This window comes from Heptranchias perlo, chromosome 14 (genome assembly GCF_035084215.1).
Source record: "Heptranchias perlo isolate sHepPer1 chromosome 14, sHepPer1.hap1, whole genome shotgun sequence".
Classification (NCBI taxonomy): domain Eukaryota; kingdom Metazoa; phylum Chordata; class Chondrichthyes; order Hexanchiformes; family Hexanchidae; genus Heptranchias; species Heptranchias perlo.
Window position 1 is genome coordinate 4,872,110 of NC_090338.1, and position 26,842 is coordinate 4,898,951.

Below are 26,842 nucleotides of genomic sequence, written 5' to 3' on the forward strand. Positions count from 1 at the left end.
TCCATTTCTCAATTCTATCCCTCTAGAAAGTAACCCCAGTGCTTTGTTTGCTTTTTTTATGGCCTTAATAACCTGTGTCGCTACTTTTAGTGATTTGTGTATCTGTTCCCCCAGATCCCTCTGCTCCTCTACCCCATTTAGACTCTTATTATCCAAGCAGTGTGTGGCCTCCTTATTCTTCCTACCAAAATGTACCACCTCACACTTATCAATATTGAAATTCATTTGCCAATTACACGCCCATTCTGCGAGTTTATTAATTTCCTCTTGCATTTTGATGCAATCTTCCTTTGTCTTAACTACACCTCCCAATTTGGTGTCGTCTGCAAATTTTGAAATTGTACTTCTGATTCTCAAATTGAAATTGTTAATGGCAAACATTTAAAGACATATTTTAATATTCTCAAAGAACATACATTCTATTGAGAAATAAAAACTTCACAGGAAAAGTGATTCATCCGTGGCTAACGAAAGAAGTTAAGGATAGTATTACATTAAAAGAAGAGGCCTATAATGTTGCAAAGAAGAGTAGTAATCCTGAGGAGTGGGAGAGTTTTAGAAACCAGCAAAGGATGACCGAAAAATTGATAAAAAGGGAGAAAATAGAATATGAAAGTAAACTAGCAAGAAATATAAAAACGGATTGTAAGAGCTTCTACAAGTATGTAAAAAGGAAGAGAGTAGCAAAAGTAAACGTTGGTCCCTTAGAGGCTGAGACAGGAGAAATTATAATGGGGAATCAGGAATTGGCAGATGCGTTAAACAAATATTTTGTATCTGTCTTCACAGTGGATGACACAAAAAGCAGAAATAGTGGGGAACCAAGGGTCTAATGAGAGTGAGGAACTTAAAATAATTAATATCAGTAGAGAAAAAGTACTTGAGAAACTAATGGGACTAAAAGCCAATAAATCCCCTGGACCTGATGGCCGACATCCGAGGGTTCTAAAAGAGGTGGCTGCAGAGATAGTGGATGCATTGGTTGTGATCTTCCAAAATTCCCTACGTTCTAGAACGGTCCCAGCGGATTGGAAGGCAGCAAATGTAACCCCGCTATTCAAGAAAGGAGGGAGAGAGAAAACAAGGAACTACAGGCCAGTTAGCCTGACATCAGGCGTCAGGAAAATGCTGGAATCTATTATTAAGGAAGTGGTAACAGGGCACTTAGAAAATCATAATATGATTAGGCAGACTGAAGATAGTTTTATGAAAGGGAAATAGTGTTTGACAAATTTATTAGAGTTTTTTGAGGATGTAACTAGCAGGGTAGATAAAGGGGAACCAGTGGATGTCATATATTTGGATTTTCAAAAGGCATTCGATAAGGTGCCACATAAAAAGTTGTTACACAAGATTAGGGCTCATGGGATTGGGGGTAATATATTCGCATGGATAGAGGATTGGTTAAAGGACAGAAAACAGAGAGTAGGAATAAATGGGTCATTTTCAGGTTGGCAGGCTGTAACCAGTGGGGTGTCGCAAGGAGAGTTGTGACTCTTTGGAATTCTCTACTCCAGAGGGCTGTGGATGCTGAGTCGTTGAATATATTCAAGGCTGAGATGGATAGATTTTTTGACTCTAGGGGAATCAAGGGATACAGGAATCAGGCTGGAAAGTGGAGTTGAGGTCGAAGATCGGCCTGGTGAATGGCGGAGCAGGCTCGAGGGGCCGTATGACCTACTCCTGTTTATGTTCTTATATGTAAATTGTGAACGACAGTGGTCCCAGCACCCATCCCTGTGGAACACCACTTCCCACCTTTTGCCAGTCTGAGTAACTACCCCTACTCTCTGTTTTCTGTTTTGTAGCCAGCTTGCTATCCATTCTGCTAACTGTTCCCTGACTCCACATCCTCTGACCTTAGTCATGAGTCTACAATGCAGTGACCTAGCGAAGGCCTTTTGAAAATCCAAATATATTACATCTACTACATTACCCTTTTCTACTCTTTCTGTTACTTCTTCAAGGAATTCAATAAGGTCGGTCAATCATGATCTTCCCTTCTGAAATCCGTGCTGACTATTCTTCATCATATTTCCGTTCTATAGATGTTTTTCTATTACATCTTTGATCAAAGATTCCATGTGAGTGTGAAGTTCCTGCTTTGGGTGGGGGGGAGGGGGGCGGGGGGCGGTGGTGGGCAGGTGGGGGGACACCTAAAAACCCAAAGTCTTTGAGCTCGGGGAAGAGGAGCCAGCGGAGATCATCCCACTGTCGCAAAACTTGAAACGAACATGTCGTCCACTTAATTACGACCTTTGCCCAGAGATCAAATGGGGTAATATTGTTTTGATCTTTGTTGTCTAATATTTGATACTTTTACATGTTTGATTTAACTATTAATAAATGAGATTAGGTTTACCATTTGTTGTCACATCCAAATCGGTTACACTTGATTAGACCACACTTGGAGTATTGTGAACAGTTCTGGTCTCCATATTACAAAAAGGATATAGAGCCACAGGAGAAGGTGCAAAAAAGATTTACTCGGATGATACCAGAACTGAGAGGTTATACCTATCAGGAAAGACTGAACAGGCTGGGGTTCTTTTCTCTAGAAAAGAGAAGAGGGGTGACCTGATAGAAGTCTTTAAAATTCTGAAGGGGTTCGATAGGATAGACGTAGAGAAGATGTTTCCACTGATGGGGGAGTCCAAAACTAGGGGCCAAAAATATAGAACAGATAGTCACCAATAAATCCAATAGGGAATTCAGGAGAAATTTCTTTACCCAGAGAGTGGTGAGAATGTGGAACTCGCTACCACAAGGAGTAGTTGAGGCGAATAGTGTAGATACATTTAAGGGGAAGCTGGATAAACACATGAGGGAGAAAGGAATAGAAGGATATGCTGATAGGGTGAGATGAAGTAGGGAGGGAGGAGGCTCGTGTGGAGCATAAACACCAGCACAGACCAGTTGGGCCGAATGGCCTTTTTCTGTGCTGTAAATTCTATGTAATTCTATGGAATTGAGAGGCCCTGCTGTATCTCTGAGCTGGGATCACTGTTTCTCCTCTGCCAGGAAGTTACTTCCCAGCACAGCAGGGAGGAGAAACTTCAGTTAGGTGGAGAGACTGGAGATGCTGGGATTGTTCTCCTTAGAGCAGAGGTTACGAGGAGATTTAATAGAGGTGTTCAGAATTATGAGGGGTTTTGATAGAGTAAATAAGGGACTGCAGGGGTTTGTGCACAAAATCTAGGCTGATATTCCAGTGCAGTACTGAGGGAGTGCTGCACTGCTGGAGGTGCCGTCTTTCAGATGAGACCAAGGCCCTGTACGCTCTCTTCCTCAGGTGGACATAAAAGATTCCATGGCACTATTTCGAAGAAGAGCAGGGGAATTCTCCCCGGTATCCTGGCCGACATTTATCCCTCAACCAACATCATAAAACAGATTATCTGGTCGTTATCTGTTTATAGGATCTTGCTGTGAGCAAATTGGCTGCTACGTTTCCTACATTACAACAGCGACAACACTGCAAAAAAGCACTTCAAAAGCGGTTTGGGACGTCTTGAGGTCGTGAAAGGCATTGTATAAATGCAAGTCGTCCTTCCTAAGGGAGAAACTCATCTCACTGGCAGGAGGGTCGGTAACCAGAGGACACAGATTTAAGATAATTTGCAAAAGGACTAGAGGGGAGATGGAGCGGGCGGAGGGGTGGTGAAGGAAGTTGGTGATGGACAAGAGGGCAGAGTTGGAGGCGCGCAGAGATCTCGGAGGGTCGTAGGGGCTGGAGGAGGTTACAGAGATAGGGAGGGGGACGAGGGCCATGGAGGGATTTGAAAACTAGGATGAGAATTTTAAAAATCGAGGCGTTGCCGGACCGGGAGCCGATGGTAGGTCAGCGAGCGCAGAGGGGGTGATGGGAGAACGGGACTGGGCGCGAGTCAGGATACGGGGGGCAGCAGAGTTTCGGATAAGCTGACGTTTGCGGAGGGTGGGAGGCCGGCCAGGAGGAGGCGACAAAAGGAATGGATGAGGGGGTTTCAGCAGCAGAAGGGCTGAGGCAGAGTTTGGGGGGGGGGGGGGGGGAATGGTACAGAGGCGGAAGTAGGCGGTCTTTAGCGAGGGGGTGGGGAGGCCACCTTTAAACGTTTCCACGATGTATTCCTCGGAATCTCGCTCTTCTCCGCTGAGCGTCGCCTTGCACACGTACGTCCCGTCCTCGAACTTGCCGAAGAAACCTTGCTGCCGGTCGTAGGTCGCGTTCAGGTCAGTGTCTGTCTCCTTGTGATGCAGGGTGACGTGGAGGGCGGGGTTAGTCACCAGGCACGGTATGACGAACGCCACCGAACCTTCCATCATGATAATCTCCTCGTGCTGGCCCTGGGGGCGGAACCACACCTTGGGGTCTGCAAGAGAAACAGAACTTTGGGCTCTTCTTCTGTTTTCCTGTCTCAGAACGCAGTGGTGAAGGTTTGGACTCCAGTCCTTTGGAATTGGAACATCTGCTCTGAAGCTCAGTGCTAAGAGAGTCGTAACTGTGCCTTATACTGACATCCAAAGGGACTTAGGGGTTCAGGTACATCGATCATGGAAGTGTCATGAACAGGTGCAGAAAATAATCAGTCAGGCTAATGGAATGCTGGCCCTTATATCTAGAGGATTGGAGTACAAGGGGGCAGAAGTTATGCTGCAGCTATACAAAACCCTGGTTAGACCGCACCTGGAGTACTGTGAGCAGTTCTGGGCACCGCACCTTCGGAAGGACATATTGGCCTTGGAGGGAGTGCAGCGTAGGTTTACTAGAATGATACCCGGACTTCAAGGGTTAAGTTACGAGGAGAGATTACACAAATTGGGGTTGTATTCTCTGGAGTTTAGAAGGTTAAGGGGTGATCTGATCGAAGTTTCTAAGATATTAAGGGGAACAGATAGGGTGGATAGAGAGAAACTAACTCTGCTGGTTGGGGATTCTAGGAGTAGGGGGCACAGTCTAAAAATTAGAGCCAGACCTTTCAGGAGTGAGATTAGAAAACATTTCTACACACAAAGGGTGGTAGAAGTTTGGAACTCTCTTCCGCAAACGGCAATTGATACTAGCTCAATTGCTAAATTTAAATCTGAGATAGATAGCTTTTTGGCAATCAAAGGTATTAAGGGATATGGGCCAAAGGCAGGTATATGGAGTTAGATCACAGATCAGCCATGATCTTATCAAATGGCGGAGCAGGCACGAGGGGCTGAATGGCCTACTCCTGTTCCTATGTTCCTATCTATCCTGTTCAAACTGGAGCAGCAGTCGAGTAAAATCAAGGGATATGGGGATAGTGTGGGAAGGTGGAGTTGAGGTAGATGATCAGCTATGATCTGATCGAATGGCGGAGCAGGCTCGAGGGGCCGAATGGCCTACTCCTGCTCCTATTTCTTATGATCTTAGAGGGGCAAGAATTGGCCTCAGTGTCCCTGAGATAGGAACCGGGGGCAGGGGGGTGGGGGGGGGGGGGGGAGAAAAATAATCTAGGGTTCCTGCTCCCAAATATGTCCAGTGATCCTTGCTGGAATGTGTGTGGATAGATATAGGAACAGGAGGAGGCCAATCAGCCCCTCGAGCCTGTTCCTCTATGCCATCTGGCCTTTGTATCTAGAGGTCTAGAATACAAGAGGGTAGAAGTTATGCTACAGCTATACAAAGCCCTGGTTCTAGGGACCGCACCTTAGGAAGGATATACTGGCCTTGGAGGGAGTGCAGCGTAGATTTACTGGAATGATACCTGGACACCAAGAGTTAAATTACGAGGAGCGATTACACAAACTAGGGTTGTATTCCCTGGAATTTAGACGATTAAGGGGTGATTTGAACGAAGTTTTCAAGATATTAAGGGGAACTGATAGGGTAGATCGAGAGAAACTATTTCTGCTGGTTGGGGAATCTAGGACTAGGGGACATCACCTAAAAATTAGAGCCAGGACTTTCGGGATTGACGTTAGGAAACACTTCTACACACAAAGGTGGTAGAAGTTTGGAATTCTCTTCCGCAAACGGCAGTTGACGCTAGCTCAATTGTTAATTTTAAATCTGAGATTGATAGATTTTAGATAACCAAAAGGTATTAAGGGATATGGGGCTAAGGCGGGTATATGGGGTTGGGTCACAGATCAGCCATGATCTCATTGAATGGCGGATCAGGCTCGAGGGGCTGAATGGCCTCCTCCTGTTCCAACGATCCTATCAGATCACGGCTGATCTGCACCTCAACCTCATTTACCCGTCTCTGTTCCGTATCCCTCGACACCCTCACCCAACAAAAAATCTATCGAACTCAGCCTTGAAAGCTCCAACTGACCCCTGGCGTCCACAGCCTTTTGGGCGGGAAAGAAAGAGAGTTTTCCACTGCCCTCTGTGTGAAAAAGTGCTTGCCGTTTTCACTCCTGAACGGCCTGGCTGTACTTTTAAGAGGAATCTTGCCCGCCTCCCTGTGGAGGTGGGGGGGTCAATCGGGCGATGTTGGAACAAACAGCGAAAGTGACTGACCTGGCACGTAGATGTGGGTGCTCTGTACCACAGTTCCATTCGAGGAGCAGCTGTACTCTCCGCTGTGACGTGCAGCCGCGTTGCGTATGTGCAGGAAGGGGCCGTCGGGATAGACATTTGTGACAGTGTCGTACATCCACTGAACGAGCCCGTTCCCAGAGCAGTTCAGAGTGAAGTTGAAAGTAGGTTCCAGAATTATCTCTTGAGATTCCAAGTGACTTTCAGAACTGCCACCGAGAGAACAGGCCAGCAGGAATCCTAAAGTAAAGACGAGAGATGTTACAAACAAAAAAATACAACTGCTGCTTACGTAGGTCTGACAGGAATCTCAACCTATGAATAAAAGGAGCAGTCCTGAGTCACTGGCTTTCTGTCCAGGGACACAAAAACCAGCATTTATATAGCGCCTTTAACAAAGTAAAATGTCTCAAGGCGCTTCACAGGTGCGTAATCAGGCAAAACTTGACATCGAGTCACATAAGGAGATATTAGGACAGGTGACCAAAAGCTTGGGTAGATTTTAAAGGAGCGTCTTAAAGGGAGAGGCGGAGAGATTTAGGGAGGGAATTCCAGAGCTTAGGGTCCAGGCAGCTGAAGGCACGGCCGCCAATGGTGGGAGCGATTAAAATCGCAGATGCGCAAGAGGCCAGAATTGGAGGAGCGCAGAGATCTCGGAGGGTTGTAGGGCTGGAGGAGGTTACAGAGAGAGGGAGGGGGTGAGTCCATGGAGGGATTTGAAAACGGGAGATGAGAATTTTAAAAATTGAGGTGTTCCCGGACTGGGTGATGGGTGAACAGGACTTGGTGCGAGTTAGGATACGGGGGGCAGCAGAGTTTTGGATGAGGGTGGAAGATGGGAGGCCGGCCAGGAGAACATTGAATAGTCGAGTCTAGGGGTAACAAAGGGCACGGATGGGTAAGATAGTGTCAGCCTCAGCCTGGATTATGCTCTTCGCTCCTGGGATGTAGGATTTGAGCCTCTGATTTGGAGAGGAGAAGGTACTGAATGATTTAAGCTGCTAACCCATCACTTAGACTTCCTTCAATGTAAATATTTCATCTCCTCTATCCTGTGCGGAGAGTAAATCCCAACACAACCTTTAAACGTTCCCACTAGAACACCCTAAATATTCTTCATGTTGGGAACTGAAGACTTTAGTTGAGCCAGGAGGAGGCTAGGACAAGAATCGATGGACTAAAGTCATGAGCAGTGGCATATTTACAGTACTGGGACATATTACATCAAGTCTACAGCACAGAAACAGGCCATTCGGCCCATCATAGCAATGCGGTCGCATGGTGCAGAGCACATGCATGGCTAGATATGAGCACGCCTGTAAAGTGTTGGAATGGGCGTCAGGTTCAAAAAGACCACACTGGAGGTGGTGGCACATGTTAAATACATAGACATAGAATTTTACAGCATAGAAACAGGCCATTCGGCCCAACTGGTCTGTGCCGGTGTTTATGCTCCACACGAGCCTCCTCCCTCCCTACTTCATCTCACCCTATCACCATATCCTTCTATTCCTTTCTCCCTCATGTGTTTATCTAGTTTCCCCTTAAATGTATCTATTCTATTCACCTCAACCACTCCCTGTGGGAGCGAGTTCCACATTCTCACCACTCTCTGGGTAAAGAAGTTTCTCCTGAATTCCCTATTGGATTTATTAGTGACTATCTTATATTTATGGCCTCTAGTTCTGGTCTCCCCCACAAGTGGAAACATCTTCTCCACATCTCCCCTATCAAACCCTTTCATAATCTTAAAGACCTCTATCAGGTCACCCCACAGCCTTCTCTTTTGTAGAGAAAAGAGCCCCAGCCTGTTCAGTCTTTCCTGATAGTTACAACCTCTCAGTTCTGGTATCATCCTTGTGAATATTTTTTGCACCTTCTCCAGTGCCTCTATATCCTTTTTATAATATGGAGACCAGAACTGTTCACAATACTCCAAGTGTGGTCTAACCAAGGTTCCATACAAGTTTAACATAACTTCTCTGCTTTTCAATTCTATCCCTCTAGAAATGAACCCCAGTGCTTGGTTTGCTTTTTTTATGGCCTTATTAACCTGCGTCGCTACTTTTAGTGATTTGTGTATCTGTTCCCCCAGATCCCTCTGCTCCTCTACCCCATTTAGACTCGCATTGTCCATTACGTACGGGAAGACATGAATGGACGAAGGCAATGGGACGGGTGGGGATCGGGGATAAGAGCGAGGCAGCCCACCCTTGTGGTATCTGCAGCCCACCCGGCTATGGTGAATGACCTCTGACCTGAAACTGTCACTGCCCATCCCCCCCACACACACACACACACAGCTGGAAGACCAATACAGGTTTACCGCCTGACCATCCCACCCCCCATAAAATACGTACCTGCAAGATAAAGATCGCAGCGAATGGTCGACATCTTCAAAATAGGCTCAGGAGGTCCAGCTGCTAAAAAACCACAAAAGGACGTAGTTAGTTTCGTATTCTCGACAATGTAAATTTGACTTTACAGTTACCGCAAGGGACAGCAGCCCTGAGGGAGGAGAAGACTAGGTTATAGTTTGGGGGAAATGTTCACCTAGTCATGGATCATGGATACTAATGATCTGCCGGAGTTTTCTAACTCTAATTTTAACTGTAAACAAGTTTGCCCCCTCCCCAGTATTGACTTGGGGCGTTGAGGGGAGGAACCTGACAAGGTTTTCTTTTTCAGAAATCGGTTCCATCCTTCAGTCACGCTTGCCCCAGTTGTTGGCGTAACCAGTACCCAGAGGAGGCTGGCGCACAGTCCAATGGGTTGGGTCAGCACAGAAGGACCTCATCCGTGGCTCAGTGGGCAGCACCTCTCGCCTACGTGTCAGGAGGTCGTGGGTTCCAAGGCCCACTCCAGAGACTTGAACCTACAATCCAGGCGGACAGTCCCAGTGCCAGTACTGAGGGAGTGCTGCACTGTCAGAGGTGCCGTCTTTTGGATGAGACGTTAAATCGCGGCCCCATCTGCCCTCTCAGGTGGATGTAAAAGATGCCACGGCACTTTTCGAAGAACAGCAGGAGGGAGTTCTCCCCTGGGTCCTGGGGCCAATATTTCTCCCTCAACCAACATCACTAAAAAAAACTGATGATCTGGTCATTTATCATATTGCTGTTTGTGGGATCTTGCTGTGTTTAAATTGGCTGCCACGTTTCCTACATTACAACAGTGACCACACTTCAAAAAAGTACTTCATTGGCTGTAAAGCGCTTTGGGACGCCTGGAGAGTGTGAAAGACGCTGTAGAAATGCAAGTACTTTGTTTCTCAGCTCCAGACTGGGGTACAAGCCCCTGGGTTTTTCTGATTTGGATGGCTCAGTGCAGCATTGGGCCATTCCCCTCACCCACCGAGCCGCAGGGACTCATCTGTCCCAAAGTAGTTTTCTGACCGGCTCGTATCAGCTTCAACGGGAAATCCACAGATTCCCGAAATTCCTGGGCCTCCCACTGTAAAAACACACAGTGTGATTCAAGGACCCGATCGATCGCCAATCCTCTTCCCCATCCCACATCCTCTGTTGCCTGATCTCTCCCCCCCCACCCCCCCCCAGTAACTACAACTTCCAGCGCCCTCTGAGTGGGGGGGGTTTTATTTTCATAAGTAAAGTTGCGACTTCTTGAAATACGAAAAAGTGTGGTTGCCATGACAAGCATATTAAAAGCCAGTCTTAGCTGACGCTTTGAACCCTCTTCAAACTCTCTCGTACTTTGCTGCACTTCCAACTGTTCCTAGCAGGGGTTGAGGGAACAACTCTTAATTATTTCCTGCCTTCAACATATATAACCTAATGATTGTTCCCTGATGTACTGCAGAAACAATCGAGATTCCTTGTGTCCTGTGCCCTTCCCTTCACATCTCAAGAAAGTGAGATGCTCTTTTTAAAAAAGAAACAATTCATTCTCGGGACCACCCCCCGAGTTGCCCTGAGAAGGTGATGGTGGGCCTTCTTCTTGAACCGCTGGTACAAACTGAGGGGATTCCTAGGCCCACTTCTGAGGGCAATTAAGAGTCAACCGTGTTGGTGTGGGGATTGGAGTCACATATAGGCCCAGACCGGGTAAGGACGGCAGGTTTCCTTCCCTAAAAAGGACATTAGTGAACCCATTTTGGATTTTTTTTTAAAAAAACGACAATCTGCCAGATTCAGGGTCACTTTCACTGATGCCCGGCTTTTTATTTCCAGAACTCAAATTCACAAACTGCCCACGGTGAGATTTGAACTCACGTTCTCTGGATTACCGGCCCAATAACAGAACCGCTGCGATAACCATACCCGTCACTGAGGGGGGGCAAATTCAACTCGTGCCCGTCTGTTTCGCGCCGGAGAAACGGGCAGCCAGGAGTAGCAGCGGTGGAGGCGGAGGGAGAAGGGAGAGGGGGGTGGGGGTCGCCTCAGCCCTCCCACTGATACCCGAGGCCTGCCCGATGCCGTGTTTGGAGCGGCCTGTAAACGGGCGAGCAGCCCACCTGAAACTGGCGTGAGGCTGCTGCAGGTTGGGTGGGGGTGCAATCGGGGCCTACACCAGCAGTAGGACCCAGACACAAAAACGCAGGTACAAACGGGCAGAGTTCAAGCTCCGACTGGACGCACCAAGGTCTCGACGCACCTAATCTACGGTCCACAATCGGACAGCTGGACACGGGTCAAAAATAAAATCGGCCGCTAAACCTTTTCAATGTCATATTTTCGTGGAGCTGGAAGGAGCAGCACTATTCCTGCACAGATATACTTGCGGCCACATCCCCGCACCTCACCCCCACCCCCAGGACGAACCCGGCGGCCGGCTTATTGTCGGGGTCTGGCGGGATTCGTCTGGCTGCGTTGGGACACCGAGTCTGGTGCCCACAAATGGGGCCCGATGCCCAGTTTTCCTCCGGCCTCAGGTCGACATGGACCAGCGTCGCTGCCCGTTTTGGGCGCAGGTCAAAGTCTCCCCCTAATGAGAATAAATTTGAGATATGACGTATGGTGAGTGTAACTTGACTGGGAGAAACAGGTGACTTTGGACCTATGGTTGCCAAAGCTCTCCCCCACTGGAGGTTTTCCTCAACCTCATGTCTGGGTCTGTTGTAGACTAATTGATGGAGATTGATTACTATGATTAGTCAACAACTCCATTATCGTTGTATTACGCTGAACCTTTATAAATCACTGGTTAGGCCTCAGTTGTTGTGTTCGATTCTGGACACCACACTTTAGGAAGAATGTCAAGGGCTTAAGAGAGGGTGCAGAAGAGATTCACTAGAATGGTCCCAGGGATGACGGACTTCAGTTATGTGGAGAGACTGGAGAAGCTGGGGTTGTTCTCCTTAGAGCAGAGGTGCTCAAGGGGAGATTTGATAGAGGTGTTCAAAATCATGAAGGGTTTTGATAGAGTAAATAAGGAGAAACTGTTTCCAGTGGCAGAAGGGTCGGTAACTAGAGGACACAGATTTAAGGTGATCGGCAAAAGAGCCAGAGGCGATGAGAGAAAACATTTTTTTTTTAACGCAGCGAGTTGTAATGATCTGGAATGGGCTGCCTGAAAGGGTGGTGGAAGAGCTGAATTCCAGAGGTGAGGTGAGAGTGACTGCCCTTGACATCAAGGCAGCATTTGACCGAGTGTGGCACCAAGGAGCCCTAGTAAAATTGAAGTCAATGGGAATCAGGGGGAAAACTCTCCAGTGGCTGGAGTCATACCTAGCACAAAGGAAGATGGTAGTGGTTGTTGGAGGCCAATCATCTCAGCCCCAGGACATTGCTGCAGGAGCTCCTCAGGGCAGTGTCCTAGGCCCAACCATCTTCAGCTGCTTCATCAATGACCTTCCCTCCATCATAAGGTCAGAAATGGGGATGTTCGCTGATGATTGCACAGTGTTCAGTTCCATTCGCAACCCCTCAGATAATGAAGCAATCCATGCCCGCATGCAGCAAGACCTGGACAACATCCAGGCTTGGGCTGATAAGTGGCAAGTAACATTCGCACCAGACAAATGCCAGGCAATGATCATCTCCAAAAGAGAGAGTCTAACCACCTCCCCTTGACATTCAATGGCATTACCATCGCCGAATCCCCCACCATCAACATCCTGGGTGTCACCATTGACCAGAAACTTAAATGGACCAGCCATATAAATACTGTGGCTACGAGAGCAGGTCAGAGGCTGGGTATTCTGCAGTGAGTGACTCACCTCATGACTCCCCAAAGCCTTTCCACCATCTATAAGGCACAAGTCAGGAGTGTGATGGAATACTCTCCACTTGCCTGGATGAGTGCAGCTCCAACAACACTCAAGAAGCTCGACACCATCCAGGACAAAGCAGCCAGCTTGATTGGCACCCCATCCACCACCCTAAACATTCACTCCCTTCACCACCGGCGCACCGTGGCTGCAGTGTGTACCATCCACAGGATGCACTGCAGCAACTCCCCAAGGCTTCTTTGACAGCACCTCCCAAACCCGCGACCTCTACCACCTAGAAGGACAAGGGCAGCAGGCACATGGGAACAACACCACCTGCACGTTCCCCTCCAAGTCACACACCATCCCGACTTGGAAATATATCGCCGTTCCTTCATCATCGCTGGGTCAAAATCCTGGAACTCCCTTCCTAACAGCACTGTGGGAGAACCTTCACCACACGGACTGCAGCGGTTCAAGAAGGCGGCTCACCACCACCTTCTCAAGGGCAACTAGGGATGGGCAATAAATGCCGGCCTCGCCAGCGACGCCCACATCCCATGAATGAATAAAAAAATAGCAGATTCAATAGCAACTTTCAAAAAGTGAATTGGATAAATACTTGAAGGGAAAAAATTTACAGGACTCTGGGGAAAGAGCAGGGGAATGGGATTAATTGGGTAGCTCTTTCAAAGAGCCAGCACTGGCAAGATGGGCCGAATGGCCTGCTCCTGTGCAGTGCCTACTTAGATACTATGTGACGACCAGGATGATAGAAGGCGAACTAGATGGACTTTTTTCATCTAGCAGTTACATAGAATTACATAATATGTACAGCACAGGAACAGGCCATTCGGCCCAACTGGTCTGTGTCGGTGTTTATGCTCCACACGAGCCTCCTCCCTCCCTACTTCATCTCACCCTATCGGCATATCCTTCCATTCCTTTCTCCCTCATGTGTTTATCGAGCTTCCCCTTAAATGTATCTACACTATTCGCCTCAACTACTCCTTGTGGTAGCGAGTTCCACATTCTCACCACTCTCTGGGTAAAGAAGTTTCTCCTGAATTCCATATTGGATTTATTAGTGACTATCCCTTATATTTATGGCCCCTAGTTTTGGTCTCCCCCATAAGTGGCAACATCTTCTCCACCTCCATCAGGTCACCCTCAGGGTATCAGTAATTCCTATGCTCCAAAATCTTGGATTGAAATCCTGCCCGGACTGAGGGGATGAAAGTCTCCACTGTCCTTTGGCTGTAATGTTCCTATGTTAAATGAGATTGGCCAGTCCCAATCTGGTGCCTGGCGGACGTGAACAAAACTAAACCCATTCGAGCACAAAATTGGCAAGTTTGCTCAGAGAAGTCACCAGATGGCTGGTGTGAGAAGTTTTTTTTGCATTCATTCTCAGGATGCAGGCGTCGCTGTCAAGGCCAGGATTTATTGCCCCATAAGAACATAAGAAATAGGAGCAGGGAGTGGGTCACACGGCCCCTCGAGACTGCTCCGCCATTCAATAAGATCATCGCTGATCTTCAATCTCAACTCCACTTTCACGCCTGATTCCCATATCCCTTGACTCCCCAAGAGTCCAAAAATCTATCCATCTCAACCTTGAATATATTCAATGACTCAGCATCCACAGCCCTCTGGGGTAGAGAATTCCAAAGATTCATAACCAGCTGAGTGCAGAAATTTTTCCTCATCTCGGTCCTAAATGGCCGACCCCTTATCCTGAGACTATGCCCCCTGTTTCTAGACTCTCCAGCCAGGGGAAACAACCTCTCAGCATCTACCCTGTCGAGCCCCCTCATAATCTTATATGTTTCAATGAGATCACCTCTCATTCTTCTAAACTCCAGAGAGTATAGGCCCATTCTACTCCATCTTTCCTCATAGGACAACCCTCTCATCCCAGGAATTAATCTAGTGAACCTTCATTGCACCGCCTCTAAGGCAAGTATATCCTTCCTTAGATAAGGAGACCAAAACTGTACACAGTACTCCAGGTGAGGTCTCACCAAAGCCCTGTACAATTGCAACAAGACTTCCTTACTCTTGTACTCCAACCCTTTGCAATAAAGGCCAATGTAACATTTGCCTTCCTAATTGCCTGCTGTACCTGCATGTTAACTTTCTTTGTTTCGTGTACAATGATGCCCAAATCTCTCTGAACACTAACATTTACTAATTTCTCACCATTTAAAAAATATTCTGTTTTTCTATTCTTCCTACCAAAGTGAATAACCTCACATTTCCCCACATTATACTCCATCTGCCACCTTCTTGCCCACTCACTTAACCTGTCTATATCCCTTTGCAGACTCTGTGTCCTCCTCACAGCTTACTTTCCCACCTAGCTTTGTATTGTCAGCAAACTTGGATACATTACACTCGGTCCCTTCATCCAAGTCATTAATATAGATTGTAAATAGCTGAGGCCCAAGCACCGATCCTTGCGGCACCCCACTGGTTACAGCCTGCCAACCTGAGGGTGACCCGTTTATCCCTACCCTCTGTTTTCTGTCCGTTAACCAATCCTCTATCTATGCTAATATATTACACCCAGCCCATGAGCCCTTATCTTGTGTAACAATCTTTTGTGAGGCACCTTATCGAATGCCTTTTGAAAATCCAAATATACGACATCCACTGGTTCCCCTTTATCTACCCTGCTAGTTACATCCTCAAAAAACTCTAATAAATTTGTCAAACATGATTTCCCTTTCATAAAACCATGTTGACTCTGCCTAATCATATTATGATTTTCTAAGTGCCCTGTTACCACTTCCTTAATAATGGATTCCAGCATTTTCCTGATGACTGATGTCAGACTAACTGGCCTGTAGTTCCCTGTTTTCTCTCTCCCTCCTTTCTTGAATAGCGGGGTTACATTTGCTACCTTCCAATCCACGGGGACCGTTCTAGAATCTAGCGAATTTTGGAAGATCACAACCAATGCATCCACTATCTCTGCAGCCACCTCTTTTGGAACCCTGGGATGTAGGCCATCAGGTCCAGGGGATTTGTCGGCTTTTAGTCCCATTAGTTTGTCAAGTACTTTTTCTTTGCTGATATTAGTTACTTCAAGTTCCTCACTCTCATTAGACCCTTGGTTCCCCACTATTTCTGGTATATTCTTTGTGTCTTCTACTGTGAAGCCCCATCCCTAATTGCCCCTTGAGAAGGTGGTGGTGAGCCGCCTTCTTGAACCGCTGCAGTCCGTGTGGTGACGGTTCTCCCACAGTGCTGTTAGGTTGGGAGTTCCAGGATTTTGACCCAGCGACGATGAAGGAACAGAGATATATTTCCAAGTTGGGATGGTGTGTGGCTTGGAGGGGAATGTGCAGGTGGTGTTGTTCCCATGAGCCTGCTGCCCTTGTCCTTCTAGGTGGTAGAGGTCGTGGGTTTGGGAGGTGCTGTCGAAGAATCCTTGGCGAGTTGCTGCAGTGCATCCTGTGGATGGTACACACTGCAGCCACGGTGCGCCAGTGGTGGAGGGAGTGGATGTTTAAGATGGTGGAAGGTGTGCTGATCAAGCGGGCTGAAATGTCCTGAATGGCATTGAGCTTCTTGCTACATGGGCTGTGGGAGGAGATTAAATGGGTGGGTAGAGTCCATGATAGGGGAGAGTGTACATGGGCTGTGGGAGGAGATTAAATGGGTGGGGAGAGTCCATGATAGGGGAGAGTGTACATGGGCTGTGGGAGGAGATTAAATGGGTGGGTAGAGTCCATGATAGGGGAGAGTGTACATGGGCTGTGGGAGGAGATTAAATGGGTGGGTAGAGTCCATGATAGGGGAGAGTGTACATGGGCTGTGGGAGGAGATTAAATGGGTGGGGAGAGTCCATGATAGGGGAGAGTGTACATGGGCTGTGGGAGGAGATTACATGGGTGGGGAGTGTCTGTTGGGTAATGACAGCGTCATGCTCAGCTCTGGTTCCTGTCCCTCACCGCATGGTCATAGGCTTGTGGCAACTTGGGTGGGATACAAGGCTGGCAGATACCTGTGGAACCTTACCCCAGCAAGAGATGTGGGTCATTTACTGCTCACAGAGGGTTTCAGGCTTGTAAAGTTCAGGTGGCAGGAGAGTGGGGTCTGCTCGACTGTGGATCTACAATTCTGTGGCCAGGGGACCTGATCTGAGCACAGACTCCGGTCGTCATATCTATACGAGCGCCAAAGATAAAAGCCCCTCTTATATCCAGTGTCATGAACCCTCCTGGATTGTCCTGGAGTCTCCAACAATCAGAGACTGATCTCCTGGACAATGCTGCGCAAAACATCCAGGGAGAAAAATCATCGGGAATTCTTGAAATGTGTACAGAATGGGGAATCGGATTCTGGCTTTATAACATTCTTCCTGTCACTGCATTTTGAAGCACGCAGACATAACGGGCTCGATATTACCAGGGCTGCGGGTTCGCGGCAGGGGTGGGGGGTGGTGAAATCAGTCTGCCCCGCCCCCCCGGGCAATCGCAGGCTGATTGGATCCACTTACCTGGTCTTCCGGGTCCCCCGCTGCTGATCTGCGCATGCGCAGTAAGGTCTGTCAGCTGGAGGAGCTCTATTTAAAGGGGCAGTCCTCCACTGACAAATGCTGCAAGAAATAGCAAAAAGTACAGCATGGAGCAGCCCAGGGGGAAGGTTGCTCCCAGGTTAATGATGCCTCACTCCAGCTCTGATTGGATGGGGTGAGGGGGAGGACAGAGATCTTCCCCCCGGCGGGCGGGAGGAAGCGGCCTGCCTCTGCCACCAGGAAGACCTGGCTCGAGGTGGCAGAGGGGGTCACCTGCACCACCAACATATCGCCCACCTGCATACAGTGCAGGAGGCGGTCCAATGACCTCAGTAGGTCAGCCAAAGTGAGTACACTTACTCTGTCCCCTACACTCCGTCTGTCACATCACCGCCCCCACCCCACATCTCCTTCTGCACTGCCAACACTACTCTGTCACATCACCCCTCACACCCACTCAAACCTCATCCTCATCTTACCTGCACTTACTCACCTCGCCAGTACTCATCCCACCACTACCACTCAACCCAATCCTCATACAATCTCATGGCTCTATCTCATACTCACCCTCTCGTGCATCTCTCTCACGGTCAGCCTCACTCAACCTGCCACCACCTGTGCTGCAGTCACAGGGCATGCATCAGATATGTGCAGTAGGAAGCGTAAGGCAAACGTGTCGTGAGCATGAAGGGGATGCACAAGGGTGTTTGAGGGTTTGTCATGGTTTTTAAACTTATATTTAATTTCTGAGCAGCTCACATTACATATTATATTGTCACCACTACTGCCACATCTTTGCAAATCTTGTCTGGTTTGTGCAATAATGCCCTTTCCTGAGGATCACTATGAAGACCCACACCTGATGCCACCCATTGTGTCACTGCAGAGTGGGTGTAGGTGTATTTGCAGGACTCTTTTGTGCAGACGACTGAGAGACGTCAGCGATGTCCCCGGTTGCACCCTGGAAGGATGCGGAGGAGAAGTTGTTGAGGGCAGTGGTGACTTTGACAGCGACAGGTAAGAAGATGGTGCTCGGGCCAGCCAGGAGCAGCTCGGCATGAAAGAGGCTGCAGATGTCCACGACTACATGTCGAGTGACTCTGAGCCTCCGTGTGCACTGCTGCTCAGAGAGGTCCAGGAAGCTGAGCCTCGGTCTGTGGACCCTGTGGCGAGGGTAGTGCCCTCTGTGACGCATCTCTCTCTGCGGTAGCCCTCCCTCCTGCTGTACAGGTGGATGTGTCACAGCACTGTGTTGTGGAGCTCCACGTGTCAGAGGTGGACAGCGTGGATGGCGAGGCTGGTGATGCTGTTCGCCCTCCGAGGAGGTCATGACTGCCGCTACGGCGGCCCCCATCCGCAAGATGTACATCTGAGGGGGTCCGCAAGGTAGGTACATGTCTCCGGACCCCGGGGTAAGTGTGCAAGTTGGTGACTTTGATTGTCAGGAGGAGGGTGGTGGAGGCCAAACTTTGTCCCAAGTGACAGAGTGGCCTCCTGCAATGGGTGAGGGTCTCCCCCCACCACCTGTCAAATGGACCTTTGCAGCTGCCACAGGCTGATGGCTGCAACACGTCCATTTCAACTGGGAGTGTTTCCCCCAGTACGGGAAACAGTCCCAGTTGTTTGTAAAATCCCACCCCTCCTGAAATATTCCCTTAATCAGGTCTGTTAATGACCTGAAATAGCAAGGTAAATATTCTCGTGGCCCCCCACTGGCTTTAATTGCCTGCGGGATTCCCACCAGCGGGGGCTGCGCACGCACGCCGGCGCGTCAGTGGGGAACCCGGAAGTGGGCGGGTTGGAGCCGGGCTCCCGACCCGCTCCGGGATTCCCCGATTTTCGGGGCCCCCCCGCCAGGAACGCACCCGATAGCGGGTGCTAAAATGGAGCCCAATGACTCTAAAAGTTACGACATGGAAAATCGAACAGAGACACAGAGAGAGACAAACTTGCATTTATACAGTGCCTTTCACGACCATGGGACGTCCCAAAACGCTTTACAGCCAATTAAATACTTTTTGAAGTGCAATCTCTGATGAAAAGTAGGAAACACGGCAGCCAATTTGCGCACAGCAAGATCCTACAAACAGCAAGAAGATAAATGACCAGATAATTTTTTTTAAAATGATGTTGGTTGAGGGATAAATATTGGCCCAGGAGAGCTCCCCTGCTCTTCTTCCAATAGTGGCCGTGGGATCTTCTACATCCACCTGAGGGGGCAGACGGGGCCTCGGTTTAATGTCTTATCTGAAAGACGGCACCTCCGACAGTGCAGCACTCCCTCAGTACTGCACTGGGAGTGTTGACCTGGATTTTGTGCTCGGGTCTCTGGAGTGGGGCTCGAACCCATGACTTTATTTAGCTCAGTCCTGAACGCTAATACATCATGTGAAATCAGAGCAGGCAACCCTGCTCGTATCTCACCTCGGAACACAGGAACAGGGGCTGGTCATTCAGCCTGTCTAGCCTGTTCCGGCATTCAATTAGATCATGGCTAATCTATAATCCTAACCCCATTTACCCGCCTTTGCTCCGTATCCCTTGATACCCTCACCCAACAAAAATCTATCGATCCCAGTCTCGAAAACTCCAACTGACCCCCAGCATCCACAACCTTTTTGGGAGGAGTGTTCCAGATTTGCACTGTTCTTTATGTGACAAAATGTTTTCTTGATTTCACTCCTAAACGGCCTGGCTCTAATTTTAAGGTTCTGCCCCCCTTGTTCTGGACTCCCCCCACCAGAGGAAATAGTTTCTCTCTATCTACCCTATCGAATCCCTTTATTATTTTAAACACCTTGGTCAGATCACCCCTCGACCTTCTAAACTTAAGGAAACACAAACCACCACCTCTTTATTCCAGTGTCCTGGAACTCATGCTGTTAAAAGCGGCCAGTCCCGTTCTACGTGAATTGGAAAAGGTCTGTTCAGAAAGCATCGATTCCCGGCGTTTCATGTTGTAGCTCCCTCTTCCCTCCCTCTCCCTCCCTCTCCCTCCCTCCCTCCCTCTCCCTCCCTCTCCCTCCCCCCCTCCCCTACCCCCCCACCCCTCCCTCCCTCCCCCTCCCTCCCTCCCCTCCCTCCCTCTCCCTCCCTCCCCCTCCCTCCCTCTCCCTCCCTCCCTCCCTCCCCCCCCCCTCCCTCCCTCCCTCCCTCCCTCCCCCCCCCCCTCCCTCTCTCTCTCCCCCCCTCCCTCCCTCCCTCCCTCCACCAGCCCTCTAACATAAACAGGCAGCGTTCTCTCACTCACATGGCCTGCTGCTCCTGCCAATCCTTCTTGAGCAACATTCGGAGTTGGCGAGTCGCCCAGTAAACATCCTGAACATTCCCTGTATAAACTGACCCTTTTTTTTTACTGCCAAACACAAGTGAAAAAAACATGGGAAAAAGTACGGGAGGCTGTTCTTTAAAAGAAAAAGTGATGTTGACACAGCCCCTCTTGTGGGATGACGAGCACACAAACAGTTAGTGTGCTTACTGAATCCTTAGTGTCTGGGAATAAAAACCTTACAGAGAGAAAGAGATGGAAGTGGAGTTACTGTAAAACGAAAAACAGCTGGTTTTTTTTAAGCCTGAGGAGGCGAATTAAAAGAAAATTAGGTGCAAGGGATTTGAAACAAAACACTTGGACTAAATAGGTTGTCATTTCACGGCCCGGTGTGGGCTGTGCTCACGTGGGTCAGTAAAGGACCCAGATTTCATCCCTGGTCTTTGCTAAATTAACAAATCCCAGTCTGTGCATTGGGGGGAGTGGGGGCAGGGGCGGGGGGATTGTAACTCGGAGCGGGTTTCTGGCGAGTTAATTTCCCTCCTGCCAAAGGCAGCAGAAGCCCACTGTGATTTTAACCTCTGGCCCTCATTTAAACAAAGACTTGCATTTGTATAGCGCCTTTCACAACCTCAGGCTGTCCCAAAATGCGTAGGGAAACTCGGCAGCCAATTTGCGCACAGCAAGATCCCACAAACGGCGATGTGATAAATGACCAGATAATCTGTTTGAGGGATAAATATTGGCCCAGGACACCTGCTTCTGCAGCATTTTGCTTTTTGTATAAATAATCCAAGTTCAGATAGTAATATGGGAATTAATAATATACCCGATCTTCCTGTTCTATTTATAAGGAAAGGTGAGACAGGTTAAAAACTGTGAGATAAACGCCATCAGCGCAGGGTGGGAAACCGTTAACCGAGTCAGAGTTCTCTGTACACATGCACTTGGCACAAGGAATAAAACAATGAAAATCAGGAGCACAAATTCAGCTCAAAGGGAACAAGGCAGTAACCATTATAGCGACCTGGCCATGGCACTGGCACGAAATATTCCAGGCTTTAGAAGGGACAGGGAAATACGGAAAAGGAGAAGGAGCAATATTGATAAACGACACAATTACAGCCGTTGTGAGAAAGGATATCAGTAAGAATGAGCAGGCAATGGAAACAGTACGGGTGGAACTAGGGAACAGCAAAGGATGCAAGACTCTGGTGGGAGTTTTCTACAGAACTCCTGACAGCAGTGATGTAGCAACATTAATAGAGGGCAGAGAAGGCTAAGTGGTTATAAAGGAAGATATTAATTTCCACACAGACTGGGAGATGCAAAAAAACGTCTCAAGTCACAAAGGCAACAAATTTCTCAAATGTATTTGGGACAGTTTTCTGGAACAATATATTTTAGAACCGACAGGGGAATAGGCCAGACTAGATTTAGTGATGAGTAACGCACCAGAATTAGTTAACAATCTGACTGTAAGGGAACATCTTGCAAACAGTGACAATACACGATGGAGTTTGACATTAAGTTCGAGAAGGGGAGAGATCACACGCAAAGCAAGATTTTAAACTACAGTAGGACTGATTTGGAAGGAATGAGACATAAGCTGAACACATCAAACTGGGCTGAGAGAAACAGTGGGAGTTATTCAAAGATGTATTTAGTGCAATGCCTACCCCTAATAAACAACAACTTGCATTTATATAACGCCTTTAATGTAAAAAAAATCCCAAGGCACTTCACAGGAACGATTATCAAACAAAATATGACATCGAGCCACATAAGGAGAGATTAGGACATTGGTTGGTTAAACAGGTAGGTTTTAAGGAGCGTCTTAAAGGAGGAGAGAGAAGGGGGAGAGGTTTAGGGAGGGAATTCCAGAACTTAGGGCCCAGGCAGCTGAAGGCACGGCCGCCAATGGTGGAGTGATGAAAATCGGGGATGCGCAAGGTGCCAGAACCGGAGGAGCGCTGAGATCTCGGAGGGTTGTAGGGCTGGAGGTGGTTACAGAGATAGGGATACCCCTAAAGAGCAGTGCTCCACTTGTACAGTCAAGCAACCATGGGAGGGAAGACGCAGTATAAAAACTAGTGACTTACACAAATGCCAAGGAAAGTGGTAATTCCAGCAGACTGGGAGAAATATCGAAAGCAACAAAGGAAATATTAAAAGCTGCAAAGTAGGGAATATGAATAAAAGCTTACAAGTAATATAAAGGCTAACAGTAAAAGTTTTAATAAATATGTTCAGAATAGGAGAGTGGCTAAGGCAGATGTGGGCAGTCGTAGGTGATACTGTAATTGATGTTCCCCTAATTCAGGCATCAAACCCCTCTCACCCCTCGTCTCGCAAAAACTCCCAAAAGGCTGTGGGGCGGAGTGGTCAACGCTGGGAAATGGCCGGAGGGAGTTCCCGGGTTAGTAACGGGCCAGGCTTGGGTTTTCGATTGGTCCAAACGACCTTACTTAAAAACGGCAGTAGCAGTATTTAAGAGTGTATATTAATCTTAATTATTCATGGTAATTACAGGGCTCTCTGTCTGCGGGAGGATTCCAATCTAACGCTGAATAAAGGCTCCAATTTTACTTCCTGCCATTCCTTCCCCACCCCCCCAAAAAAAAATTTCCCTGTTAAATTAAGGAATTGCATCAGACTGCAGCAACTCTGTTATTTTACACAGAACTACAGAGAATGTACAGCATAGAAACAGGCCATTCGGCCCAACTGGTCTGTGCTGGTGTTTATGCTCCACACGAGCCTCCTCCCTCCCTACTTCATCTCACCCGATCAGCATATCCTTCTATTCCTTTCTCCCTCATGTGTTTATCTAGTTTCCCCTTAAATGTATCTATACTATTCGCCTCAACCGCTCCTTGTGGGAGTGAGTTCCACATTCTCACCACTCTCTGGGTAAAGTTTTTCCTGAATTCCCTATTGGATTTATTAGTGACTATTCTTATATTTATGACCTCTAGTTCTGGTCTCCCCCACAAGTGGAAACATTTTCTCTACGTCTCCCCTATCGAACCCCTTCATAATCTTATAGACCTCCATCAGGTCACCCCTCAGTCTTCTGTTTTCTAGAGAGAAGAGACCCCAGCCTGTCCGTGCAGCAGAAACATCTGAGATTGCTCTGACTGAGAAAATACTGATGTGGAGATGCCGGTGATGGACTGGGGTTGACAATTGTAAACAATTTTACAACACCAAGTTATAGTCCAGCAATTTTATTTTAAATTCACAAGCTTTCGGAGGCTTCCCCCTTCGTCAGGTGAACGATGTGAAATCATCGTTCACCTGACGAAGGGGGAAGCCTCCGAAAGCTTGTGAATTTAAAATAAAATTGCTGGACTATAACTTGGTGTTGTAAAATTGTTTACAATTGAGAAAATACTGCCATTGGAATAATGAGGAGTGATGTCAGGAAACACATCTTCACAAAAATGGGAGTGGAAATCTGGCACCGCCCCCACCCAAAAAAAAATGTTGAGGCCGGGGGCCAATTGAAAATTTCAAAACTGAGATGGATAGATTTTTGTTGGGTGAGGGTATTAAGGGTTACGGAACCCAGGTAAATGGATTTAAGATCGAATATGAATGGGGGAACAGGCTCGAGGGGCTGAATGGCCTCCTCCTGTTCCTAATCGTCATTGTTTTGGTGTTTTCTGTCCTTAATTATAACTAGGTGCGGATACCTGATATTTGCTGCGAAATTACACAGCCTGGGGATTAAATGTACAGAATTTAAAGTCAGCTCTTATTTTCTGCACAGGTAACAGAATGAAATGACTGTATTTAAGTGTAGAACGCTGCAGTCTCACTGTAGACAGCTCCTGCCCGCTGTCTCTCTCTTCTCACGTGTAGACGAGATATCACTCGCAAAATAAATGAAATGTTTTCAGGTGGGCAGCTTCCCGGCGACAGACAGAAGGAGAGAGCGATCAATTCTGCTAACAATGAGATTTAAAAGACAAGCTGTGCTTGTTAATCAGACACTGTGTACTTTGTATATCGGGGCCGTGAGAACGGGAGACAGCTGGGATTCACTGAGTTAAATTCTGTTTGGAGTTTCGTCCTCTGTTTCAATTGTACTTATAACAAGGCCAGGGGTGAGGGGGTGGGGAGATCTGTCTTTTGGACTGACCAGAAATACAAGGTGAGGGAGAGGTAATAGGGAGCAGGGTTATCCCTGCATTCATACAAAGTGAAAGTACCCCAGGGAGACCCCCGTCCCGTCACCGTGTGTGGGGGAATCACAGACACAGACCCCCGTCCCATCACCGTGTGAGGGGGAATCACAGACACAGACCCCCGTCCCGTCACCGTGTGAGGGAATCACAGACACAGACCCCCCCTCCCATCACCGTGTGGGGGAATCACAGACACAGACCCCCCCGTCCCATCACCGTGTGGGGGAATCACAGACACAGACCCCCCGTCCCGTCACCGTGTGAGGGGGAATCACAGACACAGACCCCCCGTCCCATCACCGTGTGAGGGGGAATCACAGACACAGACCCCCGTCCCGTCACCGTGTGAGGGAATCACAGACACAGACCCCCCCTCCCATCACCGTGTGGGGGAATCACAGACACAGACCCCCCGTCCCATCACCGTGTGGGGGAATCACAGACACAGACCCCCGTCCCATCACCGTGTGGGGGAATCACAGACACAGACCCCCCGTCCCGTCACCGTGTGAGGGGGAATCACAGACACAGACCCCCCGTCCCGTCACCGTGTGGGGGAATCACAGACACAGACCCACGTCCCGTCACCGTGTGAGGGGGAATCACAGACACAGACCCCCGTCCCATCACTGTGTGAGGGGGAATCACAGACACAGACCCCCGTCCCATCACCGTGTGAGGGGGAATCACAGACACAGACCCCCGTCCCGTCACCGTGTGAGGGGGAATCACAGACACAGACCCCCGTCCCATCACCGTGTGAGGGGGAATCACAGACACAGACCCCCGTCCCATCACCGTGTGAGGGGGAATCACAGACACAGACCCCACGTCCCGTCACCGTGTGAGGGGGAATCACAGACACAGACCCCCCGTCCCATCACCGTGTGAGGGAATCACAGACACAGACCCCCCGTCCCGTCACCGTGTGGGGGAATCACAGACACAGACCCCCCCGTCCCATCACCGTGTGTGGGGGAATCACAGACACAGACCCCCCGTCCCGTCACCGTGTGAGGGGGAATCACAGACACAGACCCCCGTCCCATCACCGTGTGTGGGGGAATCACAGACACAGACCCCCCGTCCCGTCACTGTGTGTGGGGGAATCACAGACACAGACCCCCGTCCCGTCACCGTGTGAGGGAATCACAGACACAGACCCCTGTCCCATCACCGTGTGGGGGAATCACAGACACAGACCCCCCGTCCCGTCACCGTGTGAGGGGGAATCACAGACACAGACCCCCGTCCCATCACCGTGTGGGGGAATCACAGACACAGACCCCCCGTCCCGTCACCGTGTGAGGGGGAATCACAGACACAGACCCCCGTCCCATCACCGTGTGTGGGGGAATCACAGACACAGACCCCCCGTCCCGTCACTGTGTGTGGGGGAATCACAGACACAGACCCCCGTCCCGTCACCGTGTGAGGGAATCACAGACACAGACCCCTGTCCCATCACCGTGTGGGGGAATCACAGACACAGACCCCCCGTCCCGTCACCGTGTGAGGGGGAATCACAGACACAGACCCCCCGTCCCATCACCGTGTGGGGGAATCACAGACACAGACCCCCCGTCCCATCACCGTGTGGGGGAATCACAGACACAGACCCCCCGTCCCATCACCGTGTGGGGGGGAATCACAGACACAGACCCACGTCCCGTCACCGTGTGAGGGGGAATCACAGACACAGACCCCCCCTCCCATCACCGTGTGGGGGAATCACAGACACAGACCCCCCGTCCCATCACCGTGTGTGGGGGAATCACAGACACAGACCCCCGTCCCGTCACCGTGTGGGGGAATCACAGACACAGACCCCCGTCCCATCACCGTGTGGGGGAATCACAGACACAGACCCCCGTCCCGTCACCGTGTGGGGGAATCACAGACACAGACCCCCCGTCCCATCACCGTGTGGGGGAATCACAGACACAGACCCCCCGTCCCGTCACCGTGTGGGGGAATCACAGACACAGACCCCCCGTCCCATCACCGTGTGGGGGAATCACAGACACAGACCCACGTCCCATCACCGTGTGGAGGAGAATCTTAGTGTCCGGGAGATTAACTGATCATTAATTCTGGGGCACTACGGGACAATCTCGGAGGGTTGGGAACCCTAACCGGGGCCCAGACTCTGCCGGACCGAACAACAAGCCCCTCGATGCAGTCGGTCGCCGTG

General features: G+C 49.1%; 1 protein-coding gene across 1 annotated transcript in view; it reads right to left on the reverse strand.

The window, feature by feature from the left end:
* Positions 1-26,842, reverse strand: part of LOC137332271 (platelet-derived growth factor receptor beta-like) — a 104,806-nt gene that overhangs the window by 66,949 nt on the left and 11,015 nt on the right. The window contains exons 2-4 of the mRNA XM_067995977.1: positions 8,854-8,916; positions 6,476-6,733; positions 4,086-4,352 (exon numbers count right to left, since the gene is read on the reverse strand). Of these exons, the coding sequence (XP_067852078.1) occupies positions 4,086-4,352; positions 6,476-6,733; positions 8,854-8,887 (559 nt within the window). The 5' untranslated portion in view covers positions 8,888-8,916. The remainder of the gene's footprint in view (positions 1-4,085; positions 4,353-6,475; positions 6,734-8,853; positions 8,917-26,842) is intronic.